This window comes from Chiloscyllium plagiosum, unplaced genomic scaffold (assembly GCF_037043375.1).
Source record: "Chiloscyllium plagiosum isolate Xiang-an unplaced genomic scaffold, Cpla_swu_hap1 HiC_scaffold_6, whole genome shotgun sequence".
Taxonomy (NCBI): Eukaryota; Metazoa; Chordata; class Chondrichthyes; order Orectolobiformes; family Hemiscylliidae; genus Chiloscyllium; species Chiloscyllium plagiosum.
This window is the reverse complement of record NW_028270144.1, coordinates 18256140-18272525: the sequence shown is the minus strand read 5'-3', so window position 1 is coordinate 18272525 and position 16386 is coordinate 18256140. Positions and strand designations below refer to the sequence as shown.

Here is a 16386-nt window from a genome sequence, read left to right as displayed (position 1 = left end):
CTATGTGATCTGCCTGTATTGCTCGCAAGACAAAGCTTTGCCTCGGTACATGTGACATTTGCAGCCTACATGAATGACTTGGATGCAGTGATAAAAGGTACTACAGCTAAATTTGCAGATGACAGTATAGTAGGTGGGAAATTAAGTTGCAATGAAAAAGTAAACTCTTTACAAATGGGTACAGATGAGTTGGGTGACTAGACTAAAATTTAGATTTTTAGATCCCCTACAGTATGGAAACAAGCTTTTCGGCCCAACAAGTCCAGACTGACCCTCCAGAGAGTAACCCACCCAGACCCATTCCTGTAATCTATATTTACCCCTGACTGATGCACCTAACACTCTGGGCAATTTAGTGTGGCCAATTCACCTGGCCTGCATATCTTTGGACTGTGGAGGAAACCAGTTCACCCGGGGGAAACCCACGCAGACACAGGGAGCATGTGCAAACTCCACATAGACAGTCGCCTGAGGCAGGAATATGAACCCAGATCCCTGGCACTGTGAGGCAGCAGTGCTAACCACTGAGCCACTGTGCCACCCCTTGGTAGATGGCGTTTAACCATTTTGGTTGGAGGAATAGAAAGACAACTTATTATCTGAATGGAGGGAAACGCAAGTGATCTTCTGAGCAAAGGGACCTGGGTGTCCTCATGTGAATTGCAGAAAGTGGTATGCAAGTACAGGAGGTAATAAGGAAGCTAATTGGAATTTTGGCGTTTACTACCAAAGGAATGGTGTATAGAAGTGGGGAAATGGTACTACAGCAAGTACGACTACACCTGGAGTATTGCATGTAGTTTTGGTCCTCTTACTTGAGGAGGGGTGACGTGGCATTGGAGGCAGTTCAGAGGATATTCAATTGCTTGATTCCAGAGATAGGAGGGGGGTTTTGTCTTATGAAGAAAGAGAGAGCAGTTTAGGCCGATACTCTCTCGATTTTAGAGGATTGTGATGAGACCTAATTGAGATTTATAGGATGTTAAAGGGATTGACAAAGTTGATGGATAGAGGATGCTTCCTCTTGTGGGGAAATGTAGAATGAAAGATGATAGTTTTAGACTAAGAGGTAGCAGATTTAAAATATAGGTGAAGTGGAATTACTTCTTTCAAAAGGTCGTGATTCTATGGAATTCATTATGTCTGGTGGATGCTGGGACACTAAGTAAATTTCAGGTGGAGATAGACAGTTATCTAATTATTTCATTAATTAAATGATTGTTTAATTAAATAATGGAATGATGGGTTATGGAGAGCAGACACGAAAGTGGAGTTGAAGCCATGATGTGATTAGCCATGATCATATCAAATGGCGGAGTGGGACTGCGGGGCTGAAATACTTATTCCTGCTCCTACTTCTTATGCTCTCCACAATGTTCCGAGGGTCCGTATGCTTTCAAGTGCAATTTCTTCCAATCATTCCTTGATATGATATGGAGTTAAATGAGTTAAAGTGGAGACTGGCATCTATGATTCTGGGATGTTTTGAACAAGCATTGTCTGTTCTTTTTGATCTAAAGCAGACTCTAACTTGTCAATACTGCAGCTTTTACACTCCTGGTCTCTCTCTCTCTCTCGGTACATTTGCGTTTAAAATATGACTGAAAATTTAACTTTTAACCAATTCAATCTCTTCAAATTTATGATATTGATAGCCTTTGGATTTGGACTTCCTCATAACTCAGAACATTATTTCTATATCAGCCCTACCAAAACTTTCTTCAATTTGAAAGGACTTCACCCATTAGCCTTTTCTGTTTTACACCAATTCAATCATTAATTCAATTCAATACAGCACAGAAACAGGCTCTCCAGCCCACCAAGCCAGAGCCATTTCCTAATTCTTATTTAAACCTGCAACTAATTGTTCATGCGTGGTTTCTATCCCTCTGATAGCTTCCTGTTCATGTGTCTATCAAGGTATACCTTAAACTCCCTAAATCAGATTCAAAAAACATTTTCAAACCAGGAATTTGGGGAAATAACTTGTGGCTGAAATTTTGGCAGGGCTTTGGGAAAAGATCAAGTGGAGTAGAATTAATTAGATAGCACTTTCAAAGGTACACCACAAGCACAGTGGACCAAAAGCCTTCTTCCATGTTGGACCACTCTGTGGTTCTGTTGTGGCTCTGCCTTCCATAGAAACATAAAAAAATCAAAGCAGGAGTAGGCCATTCATCCTTTCAAGCCTAGCCCGCCAATCAACATGATCATGGATGACCATCCAACTCAGTCCAACTCAGTTCCACTCTCGCTGGTGCCCAATGTTACGTAAGCGTCCTGAAGTTGTCATTTGCCAAAGCTCTTAAATGCATTACTTGCACCATGTGTTTTGTATACAGGATCATCAGAACTCAGGAGTTAGGTGGATGTGAAAAGAAGCTCCTTTACAGGTCTCACCCATACACTCATGAAAAATCTGTTAATGAGACCCATTTTAATGATCTTCAAAGCGGTTAATCTGTTGAAAAAAATCATTTTTGTTTTGCCATATCCAAAGTACTTAATCTTTTAATGGTCTCTCTTTAATCAGTCAATCAAACTTTGATTTTGAAACTTAGTCAAATGTTCAAAATGACACACTTACAGCTTTTGGGAAATTTCAACAAAGAACTCTCTGCAGTCATGAATTAGGTGATCATTCAACTTCTAACGCACTCACCAGATCGCCTGTCAGTCATCACAGTCCTGCTGACAATGGTGTTTTTGTATCTCAATGACAGCTTCAGCCTTATTTTTTTCCAAGTTTGAAGAGTGAGCGATTGAAAATAACTTCAGATCACGACATTTAAACAGACCTTATCTTCCTTCAAGAACATTCACATAAATGTATGACATCCAAAACCACAGGTTAGGGCCCCTTGAATAACCAAATGGGGTCTGTTTGACTTCAGCACAAAATTCAAATGACGTTACTGAGGCTGGATTTCACCATCTATGAGTCACATCCTACCTGTCCTTACCCACATTTGAAATTGAATCCAAGACAACAATGGGGAGGTACTTCTGAATTTTTTGATGTTTTACACCATATGGTGTGGGAGGATGGTGGTAAGAGCAGTTTGATGGGGTGCCATCATGGCTGGGGAGGTGGTGCAGTCTTGTATTCTATCCCACTGCGGAGAAGACCTTGATGAAGAACTGGAGGGTGACATGAAGTTTAGTTCACTGGTGAATTCTTGCAATTAGACAACAATAATTGAAAGGCATCAGGCAACACTGAGATCATGTAAGGTCACAAGTGACAAAGAAAGTGCTTTCTGTTTGGTTCCTGGACATAAAGCCAGACAGGTGAAGATCATTCAGCCCTTCAAACCTGTTCAATGTGATCATTTGTGATTTGTATCTTAACTTCATTTATCCATCTTGGTTCTAAAATCCCTCATCCTTTTGCTCAAGAAAAATATGTCAACCTCAGTTATTTTGGGGGAGGTGGCTCTAAATTTCTAATCCTCTTGACATGAAGAAGTGTTTCCTTCTCCTGAATGATTTCAATCTAATTTTAAGATTCTGTTTCTCCTTTTGGACTACCTCCATCAGACAAGAACATTATCTACCTCATCAAATCTTTTTTATTGTTACAAACCTCTAAATTGGATTACCTCTTAGTCCTCTCTCTTCAAGGCAATACAAATATAGTCTATGAGCTCTTGTGGTGCAGTGGTAGCATGTGTAACTCTTGACCAGGAGATCAAGGTTCACAATCCCTAATTGCATTGTACCTGCACCAAATAGACAACAGTAATTCGAGAAGGCAGCTTACCATCACCTTCTCAAGGGCAACTGGGACAGGCAACAAATGCTGACCTACCCAGGAACCTCCATATCCTATGAGTGAATTAAAAAAACACTGTAGATAAACAATGGATTAAAACCTGGGCAGGGAAGTGTTGGAATAATAATATGCATGTTGTAATGTTTAGAAGTGTTTGTAACACATCAGAGTTATTTACACTTCACAGTGATAAGGCTGGCTCTTCCGGCATACATGTGAAATAAACAATCACCAACCAACCTGATTTTCTGAGTTCTTGTATCAATTTGTCAAGTTGTCTGTTAACAAATCCATTAGGTATTTCAAGAGAAACTGTATGCAGAATGGTAAGAATGTGGAACTTGTCACCACAGACAGTGACCACGAGGAATAGTCTAAACACATTTAAGGGATGCAATTGTCTTGAAAAGGAGCTGACCTTGACTGAGTGTTGCAGACTAGCCCATTCCAAGGTTCAGGACTACATGCTGAGGGACTATGAAAGGTTAGGGCAGCTGCTGCCAAGGCGCAGTGGGGAATGACCATCTTTTAAGGTCTTTCTGCCAGCAGTAAATGGTGGTCTGTTCAGGTACTGACACCCACACCCCACCCCTCAAATATATGTAAATATGGTCTTGTACAAGTAAGAAATGCCTTTGGAATGTTGTTGGAAAGAATCAAACTCCAATGTTTGTTTCTCCATATGCCAATGAACAGAACCAAACTGCTTTAGTGACCATGTATGTATGTAGAGTTAAGTTTATAAATAAAGTATATTTTCCTGATTTAAAAAAAATGGTGATGGGCCTTTGGGATTCTGAAGATTCTTATTTGTTTTTGATTTGGAGACGCCAGTGTTGGACTGGGGTATACAAAGTTAAAAATCACACAACACCAGGTTATAGTCCAACAGGTTTATTTGGAACCACTAGCTTTCAGAACACTGCTCCTTCATCAGGTGGTTGTGGAGTCTTATAATCTAATACTCCACAACCACCTGATGAAGGAGCAGCGCTCCAGAAGTTAGTACTCCCAAATAAACCTGTAGGACTATAACCTGGTGTTGTGTGATTTTTAACTATATTTATTTTTGCAGATGGTCATTTTGTGTGTAGGGTTGGGAGGGAGGGGTGGAGAATTTCAAGCAGGTCTTCTCAAACAGGTCTTCTCAAAAGTGGGCATCAGGCCATGGTTGCAACATAACAATAATAGTGCTTTATATTTTCAAAGATTAATACAGAAGCTGAAAATACCAACATTTTCCATAGACAAGTTGTAAACAAAAGGGAGACTTTTTTTCCAGAGTTTTAACAAATTCTGTAGTTGCTGACTGTAAGCTACGAACCATCTGGCTGGACAAGTGTTTCTAATTACCTTCCCTACATCTCTGGAATTTGGTTCTGACATTCCGCTGTGCTCACTTCCACACGGCCAACACTAATCATATACACTTGCATGTGTAGAGCAATAAGCCAATAAAGATTTAAGGCAGACTTGACTTGTCTGAAGTCAGCTTCAGCTTTGTCGCCTGTCTCTAATATAGAGTATCCGAGAAGCCAGCAGGCATTATAAGTTTAATTTTGTCACCTTCAGTCTAAACATGCACGCAGACGTTCTGGTAAATTATATGGTTTTGCTCAACACTGTGTTTGTGTCTCAAAGCTTCTTGCAGTCTACGGGGTGAGTACAGCAGTCCTGGAGTGTTTTGTAATCTGTTGTTATGGAGATCTGCTAAACTATTGTTTGATAGGATTGCAACAATGAGGGAAAAAAAATCAGCTGCTGTGTAATGTCAACTCTCCATGTAACAGAATTACAAAAAAAAGTATATACTTGCCTGCAAAAATAAAAACGACGCTAGTCCAACTTTCTTAAAGACAATTGTGAATTAATACTAGTAACCATAATTATGAAGGAATATAATCCTTAAGATTACCTGCTTGTGTGCCATCCAGATTGGCTATTTCCAATTTAAATCTGATGTAAACCAGGGTGAATTTTGACAAACTAATTGTAGTTCAGCAAAGAGAAGATGAAACTGTCTTAAAGAAAATGTATCTGCTATCAAACAAGTATCGAAGCTATCTTCTCGTTTAGTTATCCATTGTTACAGATAGTTCATAGAGACAAGAAACTTTACTAGATCCAGGGGATCTTATTGCCATAGCAATCAGCCATTTGATAGTTAGAATTCTTACTTAACCTTCAATTTTGGAATAAGTTATCCAATATGTATTTAAAGCAAAGACTATAATTTCTGTTCACCTGTTTTAGAAGTTTCAAGATTCTGAATACCATTTGGAATTAAGTAATCAGTTTTTAAAAAATATGAAAATACTTACGTGATGCAGAATATTTTAATGCTTAAGGCTACTTGATGTTATTACTGGTCAGTGTATAAAAGTTCCCCTATTTATTCAAAATGTTAAGGATTAGAGTGAATAAATCCTTCATGTGACTTTTGATGCATTCACAGCAAATAAATCAAATCAAAGAGAGAAAACATAACACATGAAGACAGCAAAACACGTCCGACATTAATATGCAATGGCAGCATAATTTACTGTGTGATAATTTATTACTAGTGATAAAATAGACCATTGCATTGTAAAATAAGTAAATTAATTACACCCCAGTAATAGAAAGTCAACTGGATGACCTTCACTAATGAGTCTTCTCCAGTGTTTAACTTTCAGTATCTGGGTGCTGTTGCCAAGGCTGGCATTTATTATGGAAAAGCGCAGGATTCCTGAAGAAGGGCTTATGCCCGAAACATCGATTCTCCTTCTCCTTTGATGCTTGCTGACCTGCTGCACTTTTCCAGCAACACATTTTTCAGCTCTGATCTCCAGCAGCTGCAGTCCTCACTTTCTCCTGGCATTTATTATGCATATCTTTGTCATCACTTGGTTAGAAGGTCATGGGATCAGAGACTTGAGCACAAATATCCATGTTGAACCTTCCAATGCAGTACAGAAAAAATGCACAGTCGGAGGTGCTATCTTTGGGATAAGGCAATGAGTCAAGGTACCATCAGCCACCTGAGATGGACACGTGATTCCATGGAAGCAGTCGGAAGAATGATAATATTCTTGCTTTGGAATGGTTATAGTACCAGCATCAGCACTCTGATGGAAACTGTTCTTTCAGACATTAGGTTTTCAATGAGGCCGATGTGACTAGCTTATGTATGAAGAAAAAGTATCCCGATTGAAAGCTTAATCAGAGATTTCCCTTCTCATATCTCAACACGATCATGTAGAGAAGTGGGGTATGTGTCAGGCTGTACTTTTCACAAATTCCAAGATGAATTTCACTCACATAATACCAACATAATATTATTAAAATAATTTCAAGCAGGGACAATATTTATCCTAAGAGTAATTGATTTTCACCTCATTGCTATAAAAAACAGAATAATGCATTCAAAGTTTAGCTATGCTAAATATAAAGAAGTAACACTCAACTTTTAATAAATCCTCTTGGACAGCTAACTGGCTAGCTGTCATTGATTGTGTACTTGATTGTCTGCAATACTAAATCTGTGAAAGTATGGCACATATACTAAAATCTGTGTGATAAATGTGATGACATCTCTAACATTACATGCTATAATGCTTATCCAGTGTTTTGAGTCCTTATTTAGAAGTGCACCTATCAAACTCTGCTGGGGATATCAGTCAGTCAGCCAGCTAGCTGACTTGTTCTTGAAATCTGGATCATACAGTTTCAGTGTGTGGCTATGCTAATCACTCTCAGCCAGACATGCATTCAGCTGCAAGAGGGACTGTCTATTGGTGCTACCTGAAGGGCCAGCCATCCAACTTGCAGATGTGTTTGACTTCATGGGATAACTGTGGATTGTGTTTCCAGGTCTTATGGTGATATGGTGCATTCAGACAAGGAAGGCAGAGAATTTTGTGACCCGCTCATGCTAAATGTGTCAACAATAACGAGGCTACATTAACAGTGTCTCTGAGTCTGTAAGCTAACTGAGAAAGGAAGCACAGGCTGCAGAGAGAAGTTGATCTGTTCAGAGGATGAAAGGAGGGCAGGAGAACTCTACAATAGGGATTTTCAGGGAGCATTTCTCATATACTGACCTTGTCCAAGAATTGTACCAGAGGCTAGGAATGCCACAGGGAGTAACTCACCTCCCAACTCCCCATAGCCTGTCCACCATCTACAAGGAACAGGTCAGGAATGTGATGGAATACTCCCCACTTGCCCGGGTGGGGTGCAGCTCCAACAACACTCAAGAAGCCTGACACCATCCAGGAAAAAGCAGCCTGTTTGATCCACAAGCAACAACTCCCTCCACCACTGATGTTCAGTAGCAGCAGTGTGTACCATCTACATGACTTCAGAAATTCAACGTCTAACTTGACTGTTGATCAATGGAAGTAAATTACATCATTCTGGTGCTTTAATTAATTATTGTGAAGTTATCGTCTTTGGAACCCAACACAAACGTTGCTCATAACTACCAGCTCCATGCCTCTGCTGACCACTGTCTGAGGTTGAACCAGACTGTTCAAAACCTGGGATTCCCACTTGATCCTGACTGAGGTTCCAATCCGCTGTCCACTCATCATTCAGATTGCCTACTTTCACCTCCATAATATCACCCTCCTCACTCCCATTCCAGTACATTTGCTCCTGAAACTCTCACCATGTCTATCTTACCTTGAAACTAAAGTACTCCAAGACAGTTTCCTGGTTGGCTTCCAATCTTTTAAGTTCTGTGCTGCATTCGAACTTGTCTAAGTTTCATTCACCTATCACCCCTGTGCTCATGCACCATACTGGCTCCTAGTAGAGCAAATTCTTAATTTTAAGTGTTTACTATAGACATCACTCCACATCCTGTTTTCCCTTATCTCTGGAATCTGCTCCCCCCTCATCGAACTGGTCAATTACAGACACCCCAGTTCCTTTCCTTCACAGTTGAAGATGCGCCGTCAATTACCCGGGACAGATGCTCCAGAATTCTCTCCCTAAAAATCTCTGTACCTCTCCTAAATGAGAAGACCCTTTTTAAAACTTGACTCTTCGATCAAACCTTTGGTCAGCAGTCCTGATATCTCCTTATATGGCTCAATGTTTGGTAATACTTTGTTGAAGCTCTTTGAGATGCATTACTATGTTAATGGTGTTGTATAAAGGCAAGCTGTGTTAGGCATTTATACAGTGAAAGGTATGAGTAGTTAATAAAAATGTTAATTATTATGTTGAATTATTGAATAGAATCTTGCAACATAGAAAATTCATTTGACTTGTGAAAGCTTTTAAAAGTTATCCAATTCAGTTCCACATCTCAACCTCCCCCATAACTATGCATATTATTGTTCAAGTATGTCTAATTGCCTTTTGAATATTCAAATGAATCTAATCCTAAATTTAAAACCTTTTCAGATAATGCATTGCAGATCATAACAATTCTCTGTGAAGAAATTCAAAGCATGCTACCTAAGGATTGTTCTGGCTAATGTGGTTAATACTGTTGATGACAATAATCAAAAACGTTCATGCTCATGTTTACTAAATCATAATCTGCCTATTGCAAGGGGAAAGGAGACAAATACAAATGCAACGCAGCGTCAGCGTGTTAACCTACAAGTCCCAGGTTTTGAGCTATTGCAAGAAACGATCCCACAGTACTGGTTCAGCAAGGTGAACAGAAAAAAGTGGAAATATTTTTTATTTCTGTTGCACGTCCAAATGTCCCAAAACACTTAACAGCCAGTTGAGTACATTTAGCATTGTGGTCACTGTCGGTCATGTCAGAAGGTCAGACCTTTATGGTTTTGGGGTGAGTCAATGTCACTTTCAGTTTTCTGCATTACTCTTAGAATTTCAGGGTGAAAAAAGAAATTACCACAACAACATTTCCTCTTTTGACAAGCGTGGAATGAAAGCCAGTTACTGGAAGACCTCCAAACACAGATAAAGTGTTTCTCTACTCAGGGAGAGAACAGCAAAATGCTGTTGCAGGCTCCACAACCTGTCAAGATGTGTAGTTATACATATAATATAGTCATTTGCTCGACAATTTAGTTGGGAACTAATAAGCAGCTCAGGATAATATTCCTATATTACTGAAATAAGAATACAGTAAACTATTCTACCCATCAAACCTGCTCCTCCATTTAATATTGGATTTGTAAAGTAACTCCACTTACCCACCATAGGTCCATATAGCTTTATACAATTAAGAAACAAATCCATCAATCTCAGTTCTAAAATATTCAATTTACTCACAGACTCTAAAGCTGAGGATAAATATTTTTGCAACAATTAATACATGGTGCTTTTAATGAATCTGACATTTTAAAACAAATGTTATTGTTTTAAAATGTACTACGAATTGATTTATTACTCTGTGGTCTATTAATTACTATGAAAGATCTAAGCTTAAAGAGGAAATATGTAAGTTTACAAATCCACACATACAATTTCACTACATCTAATATTTTGAATATAAATCCAATGCATTTCCCTGCATTCACATTTACCACAAATGAATTGTTTCATAAGTTCTTTATTGCAAAAAATACATCTTCATAAATAGCATACTTTTCATGATTTCGTAATTGCAGAGTCATAGAGTCATACAGCATGGAAACAGACCCTTCAGTCCAACTCATCTACACTGCCCAGATATCCCAATATGACCTAGTCCCATTTGTCAGCATTTGGCCCATGTCTCCCTAGACACTTCCTATTCATACACCTAACCAAATACCTTTGAATTGTTGTAATGACACCCGCCTCCCCACTTCCTCTGGCAGCTTATTCCATCCACACACCAGCGTCTACATGAAAAGTTACCCCACAGGTCCTTTTTTTAAATCTTAACCCTCTCACCTTAAACTATGCCCTTTAGGTTTGGACTCTTCCACCCTAGGAAAAAGATCTTGTCTATTTAACCTATCCATGCACCTCATGATTTTATAAACCTCCATAAGGTCACCCCTCAGCCTCTGATGCTCCAGAAAAAAAAACTCAGCCTATTCAGTGTCTCCCTATAACTCAAACCCTCCAATCCTCGCAACATCCTTGTAAATCTTTTCTGCATCCTCTTAAGTTTAACAAGATCTGTCTGAAAGAAGGGCAACCAGAATTGTACACAGTATTCCAAAAGTAGCCTTACTAATGTCCTGTACAGCCACAACATGATATCCCAACTCTTATTTTCAATATCATGACCAATGAAGACAAGCATGCCAAATGCCTTCTTCACCACCCTGTCTACCTGTGACTCCACTTTCAAGAAACTATGCATCTGTACCCCTTGGTCTCTTTGTGTTTCAGTTGATAGAATGATATTGTCTGTAATGTGGAAGATGTGTTTTTTTTGTTTAACTTATTGATTATTTGGATTGTTGTGATGAAATTCAAGTATTATGAAGTATTTTCATGAGTTGATTTGTTCTAAAATTATGTTTCTATTCCCTCTTGCAATTTAAAGGCAGTCTGGTACTTGCGAGTTGTCATTGGAGTCATCAGTGAAACGTTGTAAATCTCATGATGGTTTGATCTGCAGTGGCAGAGGACAGTGCGACTGTGGTGTATGCATCTGCCTTGACAGTGAACCAGGAAAATACTATGGCTCTCAATGTGAGTGCCAGGACTGGCTCTGTGAAAGCTACGATGAGAAGATTTGTGGAGGTAAACTATTTATACTGCATCAGTGTCTGAAGTCAGGTGTACTGGGTAGTTGACCTCTCCAGAGTTGACTAGGAATGACAGATTACAGTCAGCTCATAGCAAACACAGAAGAAACATCATTGATCCATTAAAATAAATCATCTAGATTTAATTTTCTTTGATCACTTAAACAATTGTTTTAGGGAGGAGGGCGATCATGAGGGAAGAAATGTGAGGCAACCATTCACAGGATTGGGAGAGGTGGAGTTGTCGGAGAGCATGAGACATACCCAAACTGAGTTGGCAACCCTGCATTCTGCATGGATGTAGGTGGACCTAATAATATAACACATGGGCCACAAAGCGCTGGATGTGTTACATTTGGTCAGATTGTTTATGTGATGCATATCTCCAGCAGTGAAGTGATACCCCTTTTATACCTAGTGTCTGCAAAAGTTAGATACCAAAATATACAGGTTTCTAACAAATGAAGATAAATGAACTGTCAGGTATGATTTGGCTGATGTGCTAATATTTAAAATCAAATCTTTATGGTCCATACACTTTCCAGAATTTGTGTTTTTTTAATTATACCTCAATAGAAAATGAGAAAAGCTAAGTGTTGTAGGCTGAACATTTATATACAGATCCAGTGAAACTATCAGATCTAGATATACCTGGTAGTGTTTTATGAGCCAGTTGTACAATGAGGGGCATACTAATATTGATGATTGATATTGTGTATCTAGGTGTGTAATCAGATCTGATTGCTTACACTCTGAACAGTATAGGTCAGAGGTTTGATTTGGAATTTTGTTCGTTATAATTGTGGGCTGCTGGACTGGAGCATGAATACTACAGCTCACGTTGACTGTAGTTGGTGGGTTTTTACACTGAAGGGTTCTTGTGTTGAATGGGTCTAAAGAGGTTCATAACTGCCTTGTATTTTCTTAGCTCCAGTCAGTTTCTCCTGAATTCTTTATTAGATTTGTATTGACTATCTTGTACTTCTGGCCCCCATGTTTTGGGAAACATACTTTCTATTTACTGTTTTTGTAACCTTTGTGATCTGTTTTCAGTTAACCCTTAGTCTTTTTCTTTCTGAAGAAAATAGATTTTTTTAGAATCCCTATAGTCCGGAAACAGGCCTTTTGGCCCAACAAATCTACACTGATCCTCTGAAGAGTAACCCACCCAGACCTCCATTCTCCTAACCTACATTTACCCCTGACTAATTCACCTATCCTGCACATTACTGAACACTATGGGCAATTCACATCTTTGGACTGTGGGAGGAAACCAGACCACCCAAAGGAAACCCATGCACACACAGGAGAATGTGCAAATCCCACACAGACAGTCACCTAAGGCTGGAATCGAACCTGGGTCCCTGGCGCTGTGAGGCAGCAGTGCTAACCACTGAGCCACTGTACTGACTGTATTAGGTTGCGCAGCTCCCCCCACATTGTTATAACCTTTCATTTCCACCTATGTTTGTTGCGGATGGATCTGCACTCCAACTCAGAGGTGGACTGCATTTTCCAGTGCCTAAACCAGGGTTGTGCTGCTCCTCTCAATGAATGGGACTCCTTTCTCTCCAGCATTTGAATCATCAAGTACTGAGCCAAGCCTTTTCGGGATCATGTAGCTGGCTATGTTCCAAATGATCTCTATAATTGGTTTCCTGATTGGCTAAGTGCAGGAAGATGGCTAAATATGTCATAGTAAGGGTTCCTTTTGAACTCCCTTCTCCATCTCACAGTCCATGCAGTGATGACCTATAAGGAGAATGGAATTTATGGAATTTGTATGGTTGCAAAATAAGTGTTGAGAGTGTGGTGCTGGAAAAGTACAGCAGGTCAGGCAGCATTGAGGAGCAGGAGAATTGACATTTCGGGCAGAAGCTCTTCATCAGGAATGAGGCTTGTGGGTTAGGGCTGAGAGATAAATGGAAGGGGGTAGGGTTGGGGGGAGGTAGCTGGGAAAGCAATAGGTGGTTAAAGGTGAGGGAGAAGGCAGTGATGGACGGGTCTGGAGGCCGGTGCCGATTTGGAGGCTTGGGACTGGTATAATGTGGAGGGAGGGAAATGAGGAAGCTGTTGAAATCCACATTTAACCCGTGTGGTTGCAGTGTTCCAAGGCAGAATATGAGGCATTCCTCCTCCACGCGTCGGCGACAGTTTGGCGATGGAGGTGGCTCAGGACTTGCATGTCCTTGATGGAGTGGGAGAGGGAGTTGAAGTGTTCAGTCACGGGGCGGTGAGGTTGGTGGGTGCAGGTGTCTCAGAAATGGTTGCGAAATAAGTTGTAAGGTTTTGATTTGATCTTCCTACATGATATTTCTGGTTGTGAATCTAATTATACATTTGCTATTCACCCCCTTAACTGTTCTCCTCAGTTGTGTTCCCAGACTTCTATCGGTATTTTGTTCAGGTCAACAAAGTAAGAATTATGTAGAAAGTACACTCCACCTGTATAGGACTAAAGGAGACCAACCAACCCATTAAGCCTTTCCACTGTGCTCATGGCTGATCTGCATTTTAACTCCATCGTCCTGGCTTGTTCCTGTAACCCTTAATGCACTTAACCAACAAAAATCTATTAATCTGTTTGTAAAATTTTCAACTGACGCACTGGATTGATTCAGAGAAAACATTTCATCCACATTCACTCTGTCATGCTTTGTAAGAATTTACGAATTTCAATTAGGCCACCAGTCATTTATAGAAACATAGAAACAATACAGCACAGAACAGGCCCTTTGGCCCACGATGTTGTGCCGAACATTTGTCCTAGCTTAAGCACCTATCCATGTACTTATCCAATTGCCGCTTTAAGGTCACCAATGTTTCTGACTCTGCCATTGCCGTAGGCAGCGCATTCCATGCCCCCACCACTCTCTGGGTAAAGAACCCACCCCTGACATCTCCCCTATACCTTCCACCCTTCACCTTAAATTTATGTCCCCTTGTAACACTCTGTTGTACCCGGGGAAGAAGTCTCTGACTGTCTACTCTATCTATTCCCCTGATCATCTTATAAACCTCTATCAAGTCACCCCTCATCCTTCGCCATTCCAATGAGAAAAGGCCTAGCACTCTCAGCCTATCCTCCTACGACCTATTCTCCATTCCAGGCAACATCCTGGTAAATTTCCTCTGCACCCTCTCCAAAGCTTCCACATCTTTCCTAAAATGAGGCGACCAGAACTGCACACAGTACTCCAAATGTGGCCTTACCAAGGTCCTATACAGCTGCAACATCACCTCATGACTCTTGAATTCAATTCCTCTGCTAATGAATGCTAATACACCATAGGCCTTCTTACAAGCTCTATCCACCTGAGTGGCAACTTTCAAAGATCTATGAACATAGACCCCAAGATCCCTCTGCTCCTCCACCTTACTAAGGACCCTAACGCTAACCCTGTATTCCGCATTCTTATTTGTCCTTCCAAAATGGACAACCTCACACTTGACAGGGTTGAACTCCATCTGCCACTCCTCAGCCCAGCTCTGCATCATATTTAAGTCCCTTTGCAGCCGACAACAGCCCTCCTTACTATCCACAACTCCACCAATCTTCGTATCATCTGCAAATTTACTGACCCACCCTTCGATTCCCTCTTCCAAGCCATTAATAAAAATTACAAACAGCAGAGGACCCAGAACTGATCCCTGCAGAACTCCACTTGTAACTGGGCTCCAGGCTGAATATTTACCATCTACCACCACTCTCTGACTTCGACCGGTTAGCCAGTTCTCTATCCAACTGGCCAAACTTCCCACTATCCCATGCCTCCTGACTTTCCGCATAAGCCTACCATGGGGAACCTTATCAAATGCCTTACTAAAATCCATGTACACTACATCCACTGCTCTGCCCTCATCCACATGCTTGGTCACCTCCTCAAAGAAATCAATAAGACTTGTAAGGCAAGACCTACCCCTCACAAATCCGTGCTGGCTGTCCCTAATCAAGCAATGTCTTTCCAGATACTCATAAATCCTATCCCTCAGTGCCCTTTCCATTACTTTGCCTACCACCGAAGTAAGACTAACTGGCCTGTAATTCCTGGGGTTATCCCTATTCCCTTTTTTGAACAGGGGCACAACATTCGCCACTCTCCAGTCCCCTGGCACCACCCCCATTGACAGTGAAGACGAAAAGGTCATTGCCAACGGTTCTGCAATTCCCTCTCTTGCTTCCCACATAATCCTATGATATATCCCGTCAGGCCTGGGGGACTTGTCTATCCTCAAGTTTTTCAAAATGCCCAACACATCTTCCTCCCTAACAAGTATCTCCTCTAGCTTACCAGTCCGTTTCATACTCTCCTCTTCAACAATACGGTCCCTCTCATTTGTAAATACTGAAGAAAAGTATTCATTCAAGACCTCTCCTATCTCTTCCGACTCAATACACAGTCTCCCACTACTGTCCTTGATCGGACCTACCCTCGTTCTCGTCATTCTTATGTTTCTCACATACGCATAAAAGGCCTTGGGGTTATCCTTGATCCTACCCGCCAAAGATTTTTCATGCCCTCTCTTAGCTCTCCTAATCCATTTCTTCAGCTCCCTCCTGGCTATCCTGTATCCCTCCAACGCTCTGTCTGAACCTTATTTCAAGGTTCTTTGAAAGTCTAGAGAATATGGACCCAGTTTTCTCAATCACTCCTCAATGCTACCATCCCAGGTATTAATCTGGTGAACTTCCATGAACTCTGTAATTTTGGAGAGAATTCTAGATTTCTACTCCCCTTTATGCAAAGTGCTTTCTGGCATTACCTCTGAGGAGGCTGGCTGTGATTTTAAGATTCTCCTCCCTCTTAAACAGGGTCGCTCTATCTACCTCATCATCTCCTTTTTTTCATATTGAACACCATATTAATATCATCCTCAGATACTTACACTTAATGGAAATACAAATCCTTATCTATTTAAACAGTCCTCCCAATTTGCAGATGCAGTTGGAGAGTA

General features: G+C 40.6%; 1 protein-coding gene across 1 annotated transcript in view; it reads left to right on the top strand.

The window, feature by feature from the left end:
* Positions 1-5245: 5245 nt before the first annotated feature.
* Positions 5246-16386, top strand: part of itgbl1 (integrin, beta-like 1) — a 230631-nt gene continuing 219490 nt past the window's right edge. The window contains exons 1-2 of the mRNA XM_043691272.2: positions 5246-5434; positions 11226-11425. Coding sequence (XP_043547207.2) covers positions 5355-5434; positions 11226-11425 — 280 coding nt within the window. The 5' untranslated portion in view covers positions 5246-5354. The remainder of the gene's footprint in view (positions 5435-11225; positions 11426-16386) is intronic.